The sequence below is a fragment of the Asparagus officinalis genome, chromosome 3 (genome assembly GCF_001876935.1).
Source record: "Asparagus officinalis chromosome 3, Aspof.V1, whole genome shotgun sequence".
Lineage (NCBI taxonomy): Eukaryota > Viridiplantae > Streptophyta > Magnoliopsida > Asparagales > Asparagaceae > Asparagus > Asparagus officinalis.
The window spans coordinates 10,027,478-10,043,062 of NC_033796.1; the positions used below are offsets into that span (position 1 = coordinate 10,027,478).

At 35.8% G+C, this 15,585-nt stretch overlaps 2 protein-coding genes across 4 annotated transcripts in view; both read right to left on the reverse strand.

Annotated features, from left to right (window-relative positions):
- Positions 1-961, reverse strand: part of LOC109834598 (inactive LRR receptor-like serine/threonine-protein kinase BIR2) — a 7,205-nt gene extending 6,244 nt beyond the window's left edge. Inside the window, exon 1 of the mRNA XM_020402633.1 lies at positions 3-961. Within this exon, the coding sequence (XP_020258222.1) occupies positions 3-734 (732 nt within the window). The 5' untranslated portion in view covers positions 735-961. The remainder of the gene's footprint in view (positions 1-2) is intronic.
- The window catches only part of LOC109832924, a 36,536-nt gene continuing 24,806 nt past the window's right edge, over positions 3,856-15,585 (reverse strand). The window contains exons 6-14 of one of the 3 annotated variants that reach the window (XM_020400422.1): positions 14,276-15,463; positions 13,599-13,725; positions 13,324-13,486; positions 13,052-13,215; positions 11,245-11,321; positions 10,415-10,514; positions 7,341-7,402; positions 5,470-5,632; positions 3,856-4,808 (exon numbers count right to left, since the gene is read on the reverse strand). In XM_020400422.1, coding sequence (XP_020256011.1) covers positions 4,638-4,808; positions 5,470-5,632; positions 7,341-7,402; positions 10,415-10,514; positions 11,245-11,321; positions 13,052-13,215; positions 13,324-13,486; positions 13,599-13,725; positions 14,276-15,463 — 2,215 coding nt within the window. In that variant the 3' untranslated portion in view covers positions 3,856-4,637. Of the gene's footprint in view, positions 4,809-5,469; positions 5,633-7,340; positions 7,403-10,414; positions 10,515-11,244; positions 11,322-13,051; positions 13,216-13,323; positions 13,487-13,598; positions 13,741-14,275; positions 15,464-15,585 lie in introns of all 3 variants that reach the window. The other 2 variants (XM_020400421.1, XM_020400420.1) reach the window with 2 other exon arrangements.

Here is a 15,585-nt window from a genome sequence, read left to right on the forward strand (position 1 = left end):
ACAGCAGTGAAGCTAATGACAAGGCTGATCAGGCCGCTCCCAATCCCAATCCCAACGATGGCCATCACGCTCAGGCCCCTCCCCCTCATCTCCCCCAACGGGAACCCATACAAGCCCCTGTTCCCCACGAAGCTGCTGGCGTTAAACCTGGGCCCACCTCCGTTGCTCCTGTTCGCCAGGCTCACCGGGATCGAGCCCTCCAGCTCATTGTTGGAGACGTCGAAAGCCGACAGCCTCACCAAAAGCCCCAGCTGGTCAGGAATGGGGCCGGATAGCCTGTTGGAGTGGAGGTCGATGACGTTGAGGTAGGAGCAGAGGGCAAGCTGAGGGGGGATCTGGCCGGAGAGGAGGTTGGAGGAGAGGTTGAGGACGGCGAGGTTGAGGAGGAGGGAGATTTGGTCGGGGATGGGGCCCGAGAGGAGGTTGTCGGAGAGGTCGAGGGTCTGGAGGTTGGTGCAGTTGGAGATGAGGGAGGGGAGGCTGCCCGAGAGGGAGAGGGAGGGGAGGGACAGCTTGAAGATCCTCCCGTTGTTGCAGGTGGCCCCCGCGATGAGGGAGGTGAACCCGTTGCAGGGGTTCGCGAAGTTGGGCTTCGTCCAGTTTCGGAGCTTCGAGTTCGGATCCGATAGCGAGGAGTGGAGGCTGGATAAACAGGATTCATCTGATGGGTCCGCAATAGATTGATGGATGAGGAGGATGAGGGTGGTGAGGATGATCAACTTCGGCGTCGCCATTGGAGCACGAATGGAGCTAAGTGGTGGGGGTGAGACTTTTTTTTTCCTTTTATTATTATTTTTTAGTTTTTACTTTTATTTTTATTTTATTTTTTTCCTTTCTTGTTCGTGGGAGGAAGAGGGGAGGAGATGGAGAAAGTGGGGGACGAGTCTGTTTCGGTGATGTTTACTGCTATGTTTTCTGCTTTATTACTTGCTTTTTGCGGTGAGCGTGGGAGCTGCTGTGTTGTGTTTTCCCCTTTGTTTATTTCATTTATTGGCTTTTACTTTAGCTTATTTAATTAAGGGGAGTTTACTTAGGAGTCCTAGTAGTTTAGGACTCATTTTTGCTGAACTCTTCACATTGCATAATTTGGGTTTTATCTAAATAAGTCTTAACTAGAAAAGTATCACAATTTCCTTTTTCAGAGAAACCGTCCGATCACCTTTAAGTAGATATATTGGGATGGTATTCATGTGAATTTTATCACCAAAATGATACGGGTCAAAAGATGATCTTAGAAGTAAAATCTAGGAGAAATTTTTAAAACAGCCCATTTTTCAATTTTAATAGGCAAAATCGACCTAAATTGGAAAATATTAGCAAAACCGACCCTTTTCTTCTGAAAAAAGTCGGTTTTGTAGCGGACCGACTTTTACGAAGTGCACGGGACTGCTAGTCCCGTGCACTTGGTCTTGAGCAGCGGCTGGCCTCTCTGCTTAAAAGTCGGGACTAGCAGTCCCGACTTTTAAGCAGAGAGGCCAGGCGCTGCTTAAAGACCAAGTGCACGGGACTAGCAGTCCCGTGCACTTCGTAAATGACGCTCCGCTGCAAAACCGACCCTTTTCTTCTGAAAAGGGTCGGTTTTGCTAATATTTTCCAGTTTAGGTCGATTTTGCCTATTAAAATTGAAAATTGGGCTGTTTTCAAAATTTCTCCTAAATATAAATTTAGATATGATCTATTTACTATAAAACAACTAATTTATTGTTAAGCTAATATAGGATGAAACTAAAGGGAGTGACAAATATTATTGGAATAGTGAAAATTGTACATAAGAGTTATATCATTCTTGTGTTTCTATACACACAAAAAAGTAAGATCTTTTCTTGTATAAAGCGTAAATAGAAACTATAAGTTCTCATAGACCTTATTTCTTTGTGTCTAGGAGTACAAGAATAGTGCAATTATTATAGTGTACTTATCATTCTCCATAATATTGTGATATGACGATGATGATCCAGTGATGACAATCTATATTGAATGTTCTCTTTTTTTTTAATAGGCAAATGATTCTTTGTGATTTATTATTATGTTTCCATCAATTTGGGATTAAAAATCTCATACGTGATCGATCATAACCTTCCGCACAAATATACTCTACTCTGCATCCACACAAATAAAAATCATAACATCAGCAATGCATATTGGACACTCATAGTTTTTCTTCTATCTCATTTCATTTCAAGTCCAAATCTTTTTGCTAGCAAAGACAAAAGTTCCGTAGCAAACTCCTCACGTGGAACGTGGTTCCCTCAACCGCCTATTACTGAATTTCATCACAACCTTCCATAAACACCCCTCTAATTAAGGGACACTCAAAATACACCAAACTGTTTTTTTGCATCTACACCCTTTACATTTTCTGTATTTGCAAAATTACCCCATAATTCTTTCACATTGATTTTTTCTACCCCTCTCACTTAATTATATGTGATGCAGAAAGACCTAACAAGCAAGTTTTGTGGGATAATTTCGCAAACACCAATATTTGAAAGGTAAATTTGCAAATAGAAAGTGTTAGGGGTGCATTCGCAAAAACCACATGACGAAAACCTTCAACTTCACAACCGCTCTATAGAGACTGACTTGCATTCCCAGCGTACCCTTCATTTGGATTCTCAAGCATATATCAACACCACATGTGTAACGCTAAATTTAGAAGCTTTGGGGGCATTAATATAATACAATCACTTACCTTCGAATGGTCAGCTCACAAATCACTTGTATTTTTATTAAAACTAAGAGGAGTTCAACCATCAATTTGAGTTTGTTAAACTTAAAAAAAATTGCTCAACGAACAAAAAGGGATTAGTGCGGAAAGAGGTAAATACATAATAGGATTATTCATTTAAAATCAGGATATTTATTACCAATAGTTGAGTGCTAGTTTTCTCATTTTTTTTTTATCTCTAAACTGCAATCTATTTTCAGCTTATTATCTGCATCAAATTTTTGTGTTTTATATGTAATAATAACCATATCTTTATACTCATTTCTTTTCGTCAATTTAATTACTTATAGCAAAACACGGATTAGTTCAAAACAAATCAGAAAGAAAAATAAAGCCGAAGCGGATCAGTTTATTAATAACAATAAAATCCAAAAGCATTCAACTAAAATTACGGTCATATAGCGTGTTAACACGTTGCAATCGTCAAAAAGTCTCTTCTGTGATTATTCTATAACACATTCACGAGGCGTGGTTTTTTTTTTCTCCCTTCTTGAATTTAAATATCAATGCGTGCCTATTAATGTAATTTGATAGTTAAGTTCCAAATTTGATAAAGGAATGTGGACCATTAGAGTATAAAAAATTGAGGCTGCTAGACTGGATACATCACATCCTAAAATCTAAAAGATCTAACAACAGATTTCTACCGAACCTCGCAAAGCATGGAACAAGACAACGGCAGAACTTCAGAATATAGAAAAGAATAAAACCAAGAAAGGGTATATGCTTTTATATATATATTTTTTTTGGTAGAAGTAAGAGAATATGCTCCTCCCCCAAAGTTTGTCCAATCTCTGTAATTAAATCATCCGCCACTGCAGTTATTTTCCCCACTAATATTATATCATCTGTTATAAAAATTTGAGAAAGTATTCAATAAGATTTGAAAGAAAAGCCTCTTGAGAACCGGAAAGCGTCTTCTCTCTCTTGTACGAATGCATACTTAGTCCACGGAAAATTGAGCCCTCTTCTATACGTGATAACCTAATGGTTTACGACTTAATTGAACACAACTAAGAGAATAATAGGTTCTTACAAGAAGAGAATAATGAATCCGAACTCAGCTGAAGATAATACCAAGTAACATCAAGTTGAAGCATAAAAAATATCAGTAGCTGCTTATGCAATTTAGCTGTCACGATAAAATATCATTATACGTAGATGGCATCTCCACAATACTAGATCTTTAAATTACATTGAACAACCAAAAATTACACTGAACAAGCAGATGCCTTCTTTCTTTATCATCAATCAGCACCCAAATACAGTCCGTAGTTGGAGGGAAAAAAAAAGTTTACACGTATGCTTTCTCCATCCTCTCTGTTAACGAAATCAGTTCTGTCAAACTTCAGGAAGAGCACAAGTGAATTAAACCAACTAATAACTTATGCCTACATGTATTACAATATTTTACAATATGAAATGCGCGCACATATTCCATCTCCCTTCCACTCGAAAATCGCTCAATTTAGAAACCTCCAATGAAATTACTTTACCTGACAAGGCGTAAGTGGTTCTGAAGAGGTGGAGCTCTATCTGTACCATCAAAATTGATATACTTCAGAAAATGAGAAACATTTTAATAAATCTGTTCCTAGTAGTGCTGCAGTAGTCATTGCAGAATCTTGATGCACACGAAATGATCACTGATCCAGCACCTGCCCAAAATGAACTCAACATGGACTCAAAATGTATCGGGCCCCCAAAGTGTCCTACATCCAAACTGGTACCAGTGGGAAGAAAGGGTTAATCCTTGCATTAAACTCCAACCAGCATGCTCTTGATTTTACAATCTTTTGCCTTGTCACTGCATCAAAGACCCAGAAACCGCATGTTCTTTTAGTAATGTCTTATGGAACTTTTTCAACTATAGGTGAAGCCTCCGTAACAACTCCTTTCCAAAAATGACTTAACGATATAAGAAACCCATTTCTTTAGCAATCGTGGCAGAGTAGTAGTCATTGTAATTGAGGTAGCTCCAGAAACGACAAAGACTAAATTCATCATGCTTTGGAGACTTCAAATACAAGACGTACAAATCTTTGATGTTCCTCTCAAATGTAGTTTTTATTAAAAAAACCTGCAGCATCCAACATAAACGAGGCATGAGAAACATGAATGCTTGACCAAAGTGAGGAAAACAGAAAGAAATAAGAGGAACTATAGATGGCTTGCAATTAAAAAAGATTTAGTTTACACAATGATCAATTGTCCTTCATTCACAATTGAAAGAGCCTAGAGTACTATAGGTTCAGTATCCTAGGTCCTAGATAATACAGCAATTAGACTTGACTGTTGTTATTTAGGTCCCTTCGTTGGAATGACTGCCCCCATGCAAAAAAGAAAACATCATTTAGGTGCATTCCTTTTCAAGCCATAAAAATTATTGGGAACATTTTCAAGTTAAACATACCAATAAAAGGTTCTCAAACATAAAATATAACACTGACAACTTCAACCGGTTAGTTTACTTGGTATGTTAAGCTCAATACTACTAAAATTAGAGGAATATTGCAACTTATGGCATCGAATTACGAGGAGGGGCATTCAAATTCAAAAAACTACTCAAAGGCTCAACAGGCTGTCCTAATGCACAACTACATGCCCTGTTTTCATGACACCCAGACACAACTTGCAACCATCAGCCCTATGTGACCATGACACGTGCACATTGTTAACTTACATGTTCTAGTAGACATGACATATTACCAAGTACAGACACAACAGAAATTGCAAATCACCTGAGCAAAGTTTATCTGACGACACAAGTCCAAAGGACCTTTGCCGTCAGATTCAGCATCCATGGAAGAGCTGCCAGGGAAGCACATCCGGAAATCCAATGCAGATTGCAAGATGTTCTTGATTATGATACTTATTGGTTTTGTCTCAGCAGATAAGAAACATCTGAAAGGGGAGAAGGAAAAAAAGAAGAAGCAAACACTGATTAGAACACACAAGCTACCACTAATTACATGTGATGCAGTCTTACAGCTCGAGTAATTAGAGTTGGCTTAGCAAACTTAAATAGCAAGTCAAATATAACATCAGGATAATTAAATGCTTGTATCAGGATGAGGTAGAAACAAATTAGTCATGAAACATAGATATAAAAAGGAGAAAGTACCATGTCATCATTCATTCCGTCAAGAAAATAACAAAGGTCACACAGGTTGAGAACAATATTATTTTATAAGATAATACACATCCACCGACAGCGCAACACCTCTCCTGTTGTCTCCCACAGGGGCTGTTTGGCTGGGGGAAAAACAAGGAAAAGTATTATAAGAAATCTGTTTCCTATAATATTTTCCTTTTTTGGTTTGCGTCTCACCTTGAAATCAAGGACAAGAATGATGTGTTAAATTCTTACTGGGCGATGTGACCTAAATTTTAGGAAACCCATTCATGGTGTTTTTCTTTGTTCTTTTTTTCTTTTTCTATTTTGCTTTTAGGAAATGGGAGGAAACCATCAAAAGTGGATTCCTCCTCCCATTTTCATGTTCTTGCAAAATTATCACCTATGACAATTTCTACTCTTTCAATAGACTAGGTACCTCATTGACTACACATATTGTTACTGACGCTACCACCACCATCATAAGCATTGTTATTGGTACCACCTCCTTTACCGTCAGTACCTTTAGTGTTGCTGTTATGTTTCTACCATCATTATTGTTGTCGTTAGTACTACTGCTTTTGCTGCTATTGCACCAGCACCATTACCTCTATCATCACCGATATCACCATTAAGATCAACACCATACATCAACTTTGGTGGGTGACCATGTAATGATTGTTCATCTCCAATGCCATTACCTACTTAGCCAGTAGAGTACTACTACAAAGAGTTTACATAGTTTACTTTCACCAAACCATTTCTTAGTTTTAACAAATATAATATTTAGAATTTTTCTTATTTGCCTGTTTAAGAAAGTATATGATAATATATTTAAATATGCTGACACATAAAAATTTAGTGAAGAGATTTAATATTTGAACTTTTGATCGACAGAACCTATAATTCTGGATATTTATAACATAATAATTAAGTCTATATTGCATAAAATTTTCCCACTTTAAGGTTTAACTAACTGAAAGGATGTTATATTTTAGGTTGTTCCTTTTAGATATTTTTTTAAATTTCTGTTAGAACAAATTAATTCTATTTAGAAAGGCTATTGGCCTAATCGCAAAACTTTTGTTGTATTGCTCTCTCTCTATATTTTTTAAGTTCAAAAGGAACATACTTGCTTAAGGTTTTCTGTGTATGCATTAAATGCTACTGCAGCAGGTTTGGAATTACTTATGTACCCTTGACTCTTTAATGATTAATGAGACTGTATGAAGGTTCCCCCTCCTTTAACAATTTACCTATCCCACTATTTCCTTTATAAATTAGTGTAAAGTTTTAATTGGCAAAAAATCACAAAAGATATAGCAGGCAGCCATTGCAGAACAGAAGCATAGAAAATAAATGAAATAAATGTATTGTTACTTGCTGGAAACTGAGATATTACTATAATCAGATATAAGTTGATGGAATGATTGTCACAAAGAAAAGCATCAAGAAGTAAATTAGAGTAAATCTCAGATCTTGTAACTTTAGACTCACATATGTAAGGCATCAGCAAGATATGACTTGTGTACTGTTTCCAAGTCCAACATGTCTTTGACCTATGCAAACATCAAAATTAAATCAATCAAAATCAGGAAGCTAGATTTTTAACCTAAGTAGCAAAATATCAAGAACAATATTGCAATGAGAAAGTTTTTGCTGACACAGACATCAAATATAAAGAAAATCTTTCTTAAATACTAAATGATTAAAAATTGTCAAGTTGGTTGACTGAAAGGATGTAAATGCATCACAGTTATGTGGATAAAAAACAATATTGAAGCATCTAAAGTGGCTACCAAGTATTTGCTATGCTGTTAATGTTGTGGTAAGAAAAGGAGAAATCCATTAGATCTAACAAATGCAAACTCAAATCCTTTTGCACGAGTACGATAATAGGACTACTTGGTGCTTCTGTCACAACCCAAAATTAGAGTTATTACACGGGATCTAAAATTAGAGTGTGAGACTCAAAAATAGAAACTATGCAATGTGAACCACTTTTCCACTCATTACCCATGTGAATGTGGTCCCACATTTGAATAAGTGGAGGGAGATGTGACACCTCACTACCAAACACAACTTTTTGTGCTTGGTACCAAGCATACCCATATCTCTCTCTCTCTCTCTATATATATATATATATATATATATATATAGACTAAGTGATTAACAGTATATATATATATATATAGACTAAGTGATTAACAGGCCCTTTATATTTTATGTTTATTTACAAAAAATCCATTTAAGATCAAAGACTTATTACTTTAGTTCCTCGTATCCAAAGTGAAACCAATAGAATAATTCTTCTTAGGAGTAAATTGCACATAACTGTCATTTTCATGGTTGATTTCAAAAGTTTGAAGCATGGCATGTTTTAACAGAAAAGAAAACGTGCATTTAAAAATGTAACGTACAAATGCACAATTACCAAATAACTACAAGAAAAAGCAACTTTTGCATAGAAAAAGTATATTATACTAGATAATCTCACTTGACTATTATCTTATAGATAGAATGAACTAAGGACAAAGCACTGAAGGAGGAAAATGTATAATAGAAGAGCTTGCTTAACTATCATCATAACAAGTTAATGACAAGAAATGAAAGGAAGGGAAACGTTGCATATTTCATAAACATGATATATTGGGTAACCTCACCCTCTTTGTGTTTCTTGTACCTCCTCTAATAGAGCCTCACTTCTATATGGATATGTTTTTTTTTTGTTACAGTACGTAGCCCAAACCGAGACCCCCTATATATAGTCATGGTCTTGGTTGATATTTATATATTTTTTATTTATTCTTTTACCTTGGTAGCACAGTAGATGTTTATCCTTATCATGATGGCTCCCTTAACGAGTCCTACCATATGCACCACATGTTAAAGAAAAATTCTACTTGGTGAGCTGTTAGTAAGCATTCTCTCCTCTAGATATTTTAGCATTTGGCCCAAAGCCCACATATAATTTCTATAGAATTTGTGTAAATATTGGGTCCATGTTTGTCAAAATACTTTAATTTTTAGCATCCCCCCTAAACTTGAGCCCAAATCTTGAACCCAAGCATTTTCAGCCAAAGCCCAAAGCTCAACAAAAAAATTTGGTAGTGAATTTGGAATTTTGGGTTGCACCATTTTTTATAATAAAAGGATACTTAGTTGTATATCAACCTTAGTTGTATATTAGGTTATAATATAAGTAATAATGATGGCTATAATAAAAATTTTCTTGCAGTATCAATTTGGGTCATATGTCTTCTAGCTATTCATGCAAAGTCACAATGTGCTATTTTATGGGGAAATAACTAGGTGTGGTGTTACAGCTTCTGTAGGAACCTACTCGCAAGAGTATCGATAAAACCATTGTTTGTTACTTGTTGCACTTCAATTTGGAAGATATGATGAACAGTTCTGGGAGGGGCCAGTGATCATTTGTTAACTGCTGAAAGCTTGTTGCATATATTTTGTTCTCTCCTCCAGATAGAAGCTCCATACAGCCTGAGTTTATTGTTCAAAATGTTTTAAGCAACAACAGCATGTCTTAACAACACGACACGCTGATCATGTGAGATTCACTTCTAGCAGACAACCACTTTAAGCTTAAGCTGGTGGGTTGTGGTCTGGCAATTCAAGTAAACGTAATAACCCCCTCATTATTTTAAGCGACGTGGAAAAGTCTCCAGCTAAACATGACTTGCTTTAATGGAAGAATAAACTGATGATAACTGACCATACTATTAGGACCACATGGAACTTTGTCTAGATGATGAAATGTATCACGGACTAAATAAGCACACTATTAGGACCAAATGAAATGTAACATGGACAAACTCTTCAAAAGCTTAGGCTAATGGATCATGGACCAAAAATTTGGACCAAGAAAAAACGAATTCTATGTTTTCCTGTTAACCACGTCCTGCACTGTTTATTCCTAAAGCTTGCATTTGGCCATGGTAATTGTGAAACAGTCATTTGATACTGAATCAAAAACAGTCTTCTTAAAAAGCATCTCTTAACCAAAGTACTGAAAAAGGAGATTCTCCTAAATATTGTTATACTCATCAAATTCATAGCCTCTTCAACTTTTTATGTAAGAGCCTTGATCACAGCATCACTTGCAGTACGAATTTCCAACCCCTTGGGATCCCTCTAATTATAAGACTACACTAGTCACCAGGTTGAACATTTGGTTATCCTACTGAGAAGCATGCCAAAATAAAAATAAAAAATAAAAAAAGCCTGATGGAAATCAGGAACTTTACAAGTACCAGGAGTGAGGTTATGCAACAAAAATCTATTTATCATAATAAGTACATAAATGCATAAAAACATAAATTGAAGATGAGTAAAGTGCAATTGCATGCTTATTTTCAGTGGACAACTCTCTGGTACTTTCTAAAGAGAGGTATATACAACCTTGCATATCCCACAACAATAATGCAATAAATCCTTCTCATATAATTAGTCCATGACTCTTTATAGTGATATATATAATAAAAAAAGAACCAAGTACACAACCAACTATAAGTAGTGTTGCAGTAAATGCGGAAAGTGATTTGATTTCATACCCGATTCTGAAGGGAATGCTGGAGTTTACACCATGATACATCTGACAGATGGGAATGCACATACTCTTCCAATGTACGCACAAAGTGATTTATTTGTTGCCTAAAATGATATATGAAAAATGTAAGGTAGATAGTTTCTACATCTAAACTTCATTTTAATGAATGAGAAAACCATAAAGATCCAGCAAGATATCAATATAAGATGTTCCCAGACATGGACTCAGTTCAAGCTCATAGTGATTAAAATAAAATATAGTTTTTCTAGCGTATGAAAACCAGAAATTATGCAAACAACTTCCAAGCAATTCTATTCCCAATTTTGGAATCCTAAAGTATCAAAACTTGTTGATAATGTTATATTGGGGAAAAAAAAGGTTCAATGTAGAAAGCCTGTAAATGACACAAACTGTCAACACCTACATCCAGTACTTCGGAGTGAAAAATCTTAAAATTTCTGAAACCAATACCTTAAATCGTCATCCAACATGACTAACAATGATATCGATACTGAGATATCAAACACTGGAGTGAAAAGTAGTAAAGTGACAAGGAGTAATGGACTTATCAAGTGGTCTGAGCCGTAGAAATTTTAAATCATCTATGAACAGAAAAATAACCCAAATGGTTCCACAACAGGCAAACTTCATTACTGCCAAAAAAAATAAAGAATGTCATTTTTGTGGAAATTCAAAGATCTCCAAGGGGATTACATTCATCATGCTTAATCATAGGGAGCACTCAGTGATGCAAGGGCGAAAATGCTCAATCAAAGAAAAAGAAAAGCCTTCACGGAACTTAAAGTTAAAAGCAAGGAGAACTCTTGAACAAACCTCATTTTCATTATCATCGTCAAGTCCATCTTGCGGTATCCTGTACTTTGACTATGATGAGTTGAATAACTATCAGCCTGCAGATATTCATTATGAGTAATAGAGTTAACATAACAATCAAAGATGAAACATCGTATACATTTTCAAGAATAGGAAGCCTGATCTTATTTGCTTAAGTTAAATAGCTATGCTTAAGGTCCTTTGCAATCGCACACATAATGCATGGTAAAGGAAGTGAATGTATATTGTGTAACAATATGCTAAAACCTTAGAAGCCTGTTTAACAACAAGAAGTAAAGGTGCTGCAAGCTGAGGCAACTGATTATTCTGATCATATAAAATGACTATTGCCTAGAGGTAAAAGAAAAGGAATAGGGTAAAGCAGTGAAACAATAGTCAATTTGTAGTGCCCCAATGAATCTAACAAGACTAACATAGACATCAGTCAGAATTGTAAGGTTAGAAGTCTACATCAAACTAATATAAAACCAGAACTTAGAATGGGGGAGTTTGGACTAGAAAAAGTTTATACTCTTACTGAAGGTGATCCTAAAGACTACAAGAAGCTATATCTACACCTGAAACTTAACTGTGAAAAAAGTATATGAACAACAGGAAAGATTATAAAAGATAATGATTATGAGGACATCAACAGATCTGCCAGTTAATAATATTCATTTCCTGGAAGTTGCTATTCATTAAAAAAAATTCAGGCCTTCTCTAGAAGAGAATATAAAAAATGCAAATTAGCATGCCAATTTATGGCCATAAATCATATTTTTCCACCAGTCAAAACTGCACATGTTTCATAAGGTGAATAATTGCAACATCTAGTGAGAATGAAAGTGAAGGATCTAAATATGAAATCAGATAGTAAAAAAGAACATGATGAAAGTGATTAGTTTGACAAACTAATAAATGGTTGAAAGACTTAAGCAAACTCCAAGAAAATGGTGAAAGAAATTTAACCTAGAAGTTAGAAGTTTTGATTTTAAGAGCAGAATGATAAGAATGTAGTTTTATCTGAAGTTATTGAAATCATAACATATCGATTTCACTTGTCTTGATGGCTCACTGAGCATGTGAAAGCATGTGAAAAGCATTGTATTACAGTTGAGACCAAAATTTTTGCTCACATTAGCTCTAGTTTTGAGAATGGAAGTGATTAAAACAAGTGATGCACTTTATAAACTCGATCTCATGTAAAGATGTTAACAAAGTCAAATAATAGATTCTCCAAGGATCTAGTGCATAACATGCTAATTCTTGCTATAGTACACTTCATCAAGCTGAAAAAATGAGCAAGGATTATATTCTATGACGTAGGAAGTCTAATGCATACCGTTGAAACAACTGATGGAGAACAATTAAGCAGAAAATTAGGCAAGCAATATTCACAAGATCTTCTCTATATTCAATTTTTGGCAATTGGCATGCTGATCATGCTTAGTAATAGGAAGATGGAGGCATTCAATCTAAGTTGCATGGCTGTTTTGTGTATAATTTCGCACAGTAGATTAGGTTAGACATTTTGTTAGCACCAAAGAAGAAGAAGTGAATTCCTTCCAAAAAATTCTCCTGTGCACATATTGATATAGAATCACATCCAGGTAATATTAGAAAGCTCTAGCATACATAACTAACTTGAGCTCAGCACAGAGTATGATATTAATCAAATGATTTATAGAAGCATGACTGATACCGTACCATAAGCAAAAAGTATATACATTCCAGAAATTGAGGACGGCAGTGGATATCAGTCATAAAAACTTGTTCACAGAGAATACAAGTACTACAAGAAGAATACCTTTAGCCAGTGCCACACATCGGTCAAGGAAATAAAAGCAAGCCTGACTTGAACAAGGTAACTGAAAATCTCAGCATATGTTTTCAATGCATCCTGAGTTATAATGATATTAACAGGCCAATCCACTCTGAAACCCAACACCATAAAATCGAAGGCATGGAGACCTATTATATAATAAATTAAAAAAACAACATAAATGGTTACAAACTTCAATAGATATATCTAATTGGAAATTTAAACTGAAATAAGATATTGTATCAGAAGTATATCACTACTAATTGCAGAATTTTGCTGAGAAATCATGTGTTGTCCATTTGCTTTTACAAATAATCTTTCTTTATATGGATCATTCCCACAAGAAGACCTCTGCAGTGCTAAATCAAGGAGCCCTTGAATTTTGGCTATCTTCTCTCCAGGTTCAATAATAGACCATTTCTAGGAGGGGAAAAAAGACAAGTCAACAAAAAAGATGACCGCATGCCTACCAATCAAATGGCAGTCATAGTAAGAAAAGGGTTTGCAGTAATCATGGAAATTAGGGGATTACTTGACCACGAAGAGACAAAATGAATGAATCTGCCCAGTCTGCTTGTTCCATGAAATGGTAGCGCCGCAATGCCACTAGATGATTGTGCAGATCAAAACCTTCTTTCAATAACTTGATGGCAAAGTTGCTGACATATTTATATCTGGTGGAGTGAAGGAAATCACATACAGTGATGGCCAACTAAAAAAAATTAAAAGTTTCTTAAACTTGGTCACACACATATACCTTATACTTTTATCTCAGAAATAACAGCATATAGGCAACAAGAAAAAACTAATATAGGTGTCAACATTCAATTTTGGAACAAATGAGATTACAAAAATATGCAGCTTAAGATTTGGTTCATTTGATAAACATGATGCTCAAACAAGAAAAAATATGCTCTGCAAAGTCATGAAATTATTTGATAGGCTAAAATTTTTAGTACATAATCATTATACATTATATCTGAAAATTATATCTGAACTCTGGATTCATGGAAAACTGTTATGTATCTATATATGCACTTTATTGATATATATTATATTCTCATGTAATCATGCCCATGTGTTCTGCTCTTTAAGAAATTCTAGTGTAGTAGTGAAGTGAGCCATATTCATGTTTCTTAGGATAAAACCCGCATTGAAAAGATGCTGAATAACTATGTTCTCACAAATAACAAAGCAATTGAAGGATACTGAATCAAGACTTCTTGTAGTATGCATTTGTCAACTATTACATCAAGTGGGGTCTCAAAAGTTTCCGCCAAATCAGACGATTCATCTTCATTGCAAAATGAGCTTGCTTCGCCAGGGTAATTCAATAATCGCTCCCAACTTGATCCACCAGAAGCACTTGGTGGAAGGACATGTAATAGTTCATTTGTTTGTCTAAATGAACAACCAGGACTCTGAACTGGTTGACCTGTTACGGTATCTCGGGCACTATCATCAGGATTTCCATTTACTTCTACAGCAAGAGAAGCAGAAGACACAAGTTTAGGAGCTTTAACTTGAGATCCATGGCCTTGACTGGCAATCAGACTCTCCGAATAACCCCTACAAGGATCTGAAACTGATGAGAAATCAAAGTATGGAAAGCAAGATCCAGCACTGATTACACCTTTGTCTCTTACGTTACGCACTGTACGAAGCCAAGCAGTTTTAGCTAATGTAGGGTTAATGCTAAGATCATAGCTATCACATGAATTCCATGATTGCTGAATGTGCAAAGAAAGAGTTTCAACTTTCTCTTTAATCATTTCGGTCTTTCCAGTTGCATCTAACTCAGAACTGAATAACATTTGATTCCTATCTGTTTTTCCCTCTTCCAAGGCTTCCATCCTCCCATTCGCCTTCTGCTGACAAGATCCAGGGAACCGATGCTGCTTAAAAACCTGGTGCTTCATATCGTCATGGAAAGGATTCTTTGATAATGCTCCTAGTGGCCAGCATGTACCAGAGAGATTCCCATCATCCATAGCCTCTGATAATTTAACATATCCAGTTGCATCAGATTTAAAAGTAATATTTATCTCGCTTATCTTTTCTCTCACTTGATCTTGATTCCCATTCTCCTGAGAGTGGTCAAAAAGTGGATTGATGGTATCCGTAGTTTCACATTTTTTACAGAAATAGTAATCAAAAGTACGTGGATTTTCAGTTTCAGCTTTCTGCAACGTATGTCCTCTAGCATTACATGTATCTAAATTATAAAACAAGAACTGCGGTGGTTGGTGCAAAATATCAGGCAGCTCAGCAAATGCTCCAGGAGCAACTTCGTCTTCACAACTACAAGGAGAGGAGCTTTCTGAAGATTGTGACTGTTCAGAGTCAAATAAAGATTCATAAGATGCACTAGCATCAGTATCTTCAAGACCTGCAACACTGGAGCCAGAGAACAGCTGAAACTTTACAGAAAATATTATCCAAGTTTCAACAATTATCTACGTAGCAAATATAAAGTGGAAAAAATAGACATCTGACTATATTAATAAAGTGGGGATGTT